Genomic DNA, 4,479 nt, shown 5'->3' with positions numbered 1-4,479 from the left:
GATACTGCAGTTACCTAGGGCTAATAATAGTATTTGTCATCACCTCTAGACCTGAGAAGAGGTGACTTTGAAATCCTGAGCTAGAGAGATGGTGTAGAGAAGGTTACCTTGAGAAGAGCTTTTAGAGTTTATTCCATCTCTTTGGGTGTGAGTTGTACTTATTAACTCCAATGCCACTCTTTGTCTCGATTTTTCTAAAATAGATGGTGGTTTTTAATGAAAAACTGTATTAAGCTGGATGAGCAAAGAAGTTGATTTTATTCTAATATGATTGCCAGAAATGGGGAAGAGAACACAGACCAAGTCTGGATACCCAGTTCTGCTAAAGTGCAAGTCCGGACTGGGCTGAGGTAAGGTGTCAGGTGCAATGGTTTTAAGCCCTGGGGTGAGCTAGTGGAAAAGTCCTGACGGATTTTAGTGGGAGATTGATCAATGAGGTGTGTCAAGCACATTGAGTTATTTCTGAGATTGCGCGTGTTTATCTGTGATGAGGCCATCTGTGTTTGCTAATTGGCGCCCAAGGAAGTAAGGCTCCTACTCTCCACAGAGACTGAGAGATGGGGTATCTCCTTCAATGTTTGAATTTCAGGAGATAGTTCCCAGGTCCTTGAGAAAGACATTTCCTGGGTTGTGTAACTGACAAAAGATTAGAAGATGATTCATATACACTACAAAAGGGCAGAAAAGAATTTATGATTATGTTTCCTTAAGGAAATGTTATAAGAAAAAAGAGCCTAGCGGCCTAGAGTCAGAAAGAAACCTGTCTTAGAGCAAGCCATTTTGGATATTGGTTTGTTGATTTCTTTTCTCGTAGGAAATGTTGGGATGCTGCTGTATTTGTTTGATGCGAGATGTTGTAGGGGAAATGTGAGGTGCGAATAGCTTGATTTATAGTTGAAGCTTGTTCGCCATGAATCGTGGGTCATGGTTGTTTATAGGCATGTGGTCACTGCTTTGTTTTTTGACACAGTCTCTAATAATCTGGGAATAACCACTGATATTGCTTGACTTTTAGCCCACTTCTTGGTCCAAGAGTGTGTGTTCAGGAGGCTAGACAATGCCTGACTACCCATTGATCACCAGCTTGATTTTCGAATAGCCTTCTGCTTCTCAGTAATAGACATTCCTGTCTGAATCTACATTATTTTGTAACAGTCCTTTCCCCTGCTCCTTTTGAGCTCCTAGTCTTCCATAATTCCATCACAATTATCTTTCATCTTTAGTTTCCCCAATCTTCTTCTGTTTCCTCAATGGCTCTCCATTTGTTTTGCATCATGTTATTATTTGTTTATTTATTGAATATCTTAGTGTTCCTGGGTTTTGTAGTGGGAGGAGGAAGCTTATTTTTACATTACTAGAGCCATATCTCATCCAGGGGAATGATATTTCTCTGACTCCAGGATGTTAGTTAACCCTGTGACCTCAGTTCTCTGAGGGTTCTAAGAAAAGTGGTTGATTTTCACCTTTTTCTGTCTTTTCTTAATGTAATGATAGGACTTACTTCTAAGCTCTTTACACATTGAAGCTGGAAGTTTCTCTGAGTTTTTTTTATTTGCACTCAGATTTTAGCCACATAATTTTTTTACTAATTTGTTGCTTTTCCAGTCTCTCTATACACATTTAAGGCTGAAATTGGTAGTGCAAAATAGACAGGAGGAGGTTAAGAATAGTATAAGAAATGGGGGAGCCAAAGAAATCATATATATGACCCATGGACATGAAATAAAGGGGGTGGATGCTGGAGGGAGTGGGGTACAGTGCAGAGGGAGATAAAGGGGAGAAAAAATGAGACAACTGTAATAGCACAATCAATAAAATATACTTAAAAATAAGAAAACATGAAAAAATAAAGTCATTTTGTCTATCACTTTTAGTGGTCTCACTGGGAGGCTTTGTCTGAATTATCCTCTGCCATTAGCAGAATTGGAAATCCGATCTCTTCAATGGCCAGATTAGAAAAAAAATCCAGTATCTTTCTTTTGGGACTTACTTTTCTTCCTTGAAATGTCAAAGACTCTTGGAGACTTTATCCAAACAGCATATGGGAAGGGGAACAGGCCAGTTTACCCATCCACTAATGTACTACTCTTTATCACCTGCCAATGTTTCTGTTCTTGGTATGTGGGATCCCTATTAAAAAAGATGAAAGCACATGGTCCAGTTCTGCGTTATCAATAGATGTAATAGAGCCTTTGCTATTTAACTTACTCTGCCAAAAGAAAGATGATTCATTTCCTTAAATTTTGATGGCCCTCACTGTTGGGCTTCCAAGTTTCCTGGCACGGTTAGGTTTTTCTTTCCAAAGTTTGCCATAATGTCATGTGTTTGGGTCAGGAGAGCCTTGTAAATTAATCCATATATCCTGGAATCAACATTTCACCCTTGCTGATCTATACTTTGACATTGAAATAAATAATAATTAAAAAACCCAATTTTACCCACTTCCCTTTTTCCTATTCACTTATGTCATTTCTCTTACAGGGAAAGTTACACTTCAGAGAATTTTGATGTCTTTTATACCACTAATGAACCATAAGACCTCATTGGAATTTTCTTAAGTTATTAGAGAAATTCAAATAATGTTGAATATAAAAAAGTAGTTGAAATATTCTTTTTAGTATTTAGTGCAATTTAACCCATAAATTAGCAAAGAGTTTGTAAAGTGACAAAACAATTCTTTTTAAATTCTTGATTTATATAACTAAGAGCATTCTCTAGGGTGATTCTTTCTAGAGTACTTAAAATATGCTGTATTTATCATTAGACAGAAAAATTGCTGAATGAATTTAAAATGATTTTTTGTATTAATAGAGAAGTGATACATAATTTCACTTAGGTACAATTCCTTTTTATTGTCATCTTAATTTACATTTAAAAAAATTAGTAATTAGTTGGAATAGAGAGAAAAGATTAAGAGCAGGGATTCTGGAGCCTGACTGGTTGGTTTCTAATCTCACTCTGCAACTTCCTCCCACTTGACTTTGGGCAAGTTTCTCAACTTTCTTGCCTCATGTGCAAAATGTATTAAGTAACAATTGTAGTTGTTTCATAAGGCTATTATGGCAATTAGATGAATTTACAACAGTGCCTTGACAGCATGCTGTACAACATAGATGAATTAATTTGACTCAACATTCTTAGCAATTAAAGGATGTGAAATTTTATCCTCAGACTCTTGTGCTCCAAAACCTGTGTTTTTTCTGTAATACCAGTTATAGAATTCTATCATTTAAATTTGGCTCACTTCCTGGACTCATTCTCATCCAAACCCAGTAGCCTCTGGAAGCCGACCCTCAGCTCCTGGGTCCTAAGAGCATATACCATAGGGTTCAAGGCTGGGGGAATGACACTGTGCAGCACATTGAGGAGAATAGGGATAAAGAGAAACCTTTCTCTAGCCAGATGGGCGACAGATAGTACAACAATTGCTGTGTAGAAAAAGAGATGGAGGATGAGATGGGAGCTGCCGGTATTCAGGGCCTTACATGTTGCTTCAGCAGAGTTCAACCTCATCACTGAGCAAATAATCAAAGCATAAGAAGTAAAGACCAAACCCATGTCACTTCCAACTATAACCCAACTGATAAAACCGATTAATGGTAATGTCATCACAGGCAAGACTGATGACACCCAAGTTAGAGCACAGACAATTATCAATCTCATTTTTGGAGCAGTAGTGTCACTGGGTAGCCAATATAGGCAGTGGGATGGTCAACAGAGCATTTTTGAGTATACAGATATTGTGACTTTGATGGAGGTGTACTGAAGGGGATAGCAAATAGCTACGTATCTATCCACAGCCATGCAGAGAAAAATGGCTGACTCTATGCTCATAAAAGAGTTGATAGCATACATCTGAGCAAGACACTGAGGAAAGCTGATGACTTTGGCATCAAACCAGAAGATTGCCAGGATCTTGGGCATGATGGTGGTGGCCAGGCCAATGTTCACCACAGACAGGATACCAAGGAAATGGTACGTGGGCTGGTGCAGAGAAGGCTCACATTGGATGGTGATCAAGATGAGGAAATTGGCACCAAGAGCTAAGACATAGAGGAGAGCCAGGGGCAGGGAGAGCCAGTGCTGCCACTCATGAATGCCTGGGAACCCCATCAGGATGAACTCAGACACTTGAAACCTTGAACTATTGATTATACTCAGGGTGGTGTCCATCTCATGTGATGTCTTCTTCTTAGCATCTACCTGAAAATTAAGGGGAAACAAAAATAGACTTTGGAGCTGAGGGTCAACATTTGTATTAGAGGTATAAGGTTCATTCATAACAACTCAGTCATTTTAACACAATATATCCTCTACCTACTTGAAACCCTTAAGAAAAGTTCAGACAAGAACAACAGAAAAAAGTAAAGGGACTAAGCAAAAAAAAAAAAAAAAAGACAGCCTACTAAAAACAAAATAACAAACAAACAAACTCATAGACACAGATAACAGTTTGGTGATTACCACAGGAAATGGGGG

General features: G+C 38.4%; 1 protein-coding gene across 1 annotated transcript; it reads right to left on the bottom strand.

Moving 5' to 3' along the window:
- Positions 1-3,240: 3,240 nt before the first annotated feature.
- LOC128627011 (olfactory receptor 688-like) lies at positions 3,241-4,173 on the bottom strand. The gene is given in 3 exon segments (XM_053662836.1): positions 3,241-3,580; positions 3,582-3,741; positions 3,744-4,173. Coding segments are annotated over 3 exon segments (930 nt in total).
- Between the last annotated feature and the right edge of the window lie 306 nt (positions 4,174-4,479).

This window comes from Artibeus jamaicensis, unplaced genomic scaffold (genome assembly GCF_021234435.1).
Source record: "Artibeus jamaicensis isolate MK-2021 breed Jamaican fruit bat unplaced genomic scaffold, CSHL_Jam_final contig_2962, whole genome shotgun sequence".
Lineage (NCBI taxonomy): Eukaryota > Metazoa > Chordata > Mammalia > Chiroptera > Phyllostomidae > Artibeus > Artibeus jamaicensis.
Note: the sequence above shows the minus strand (reverse complement) of the source record. Positions and strands in the feature narration are given on the sequence as shown.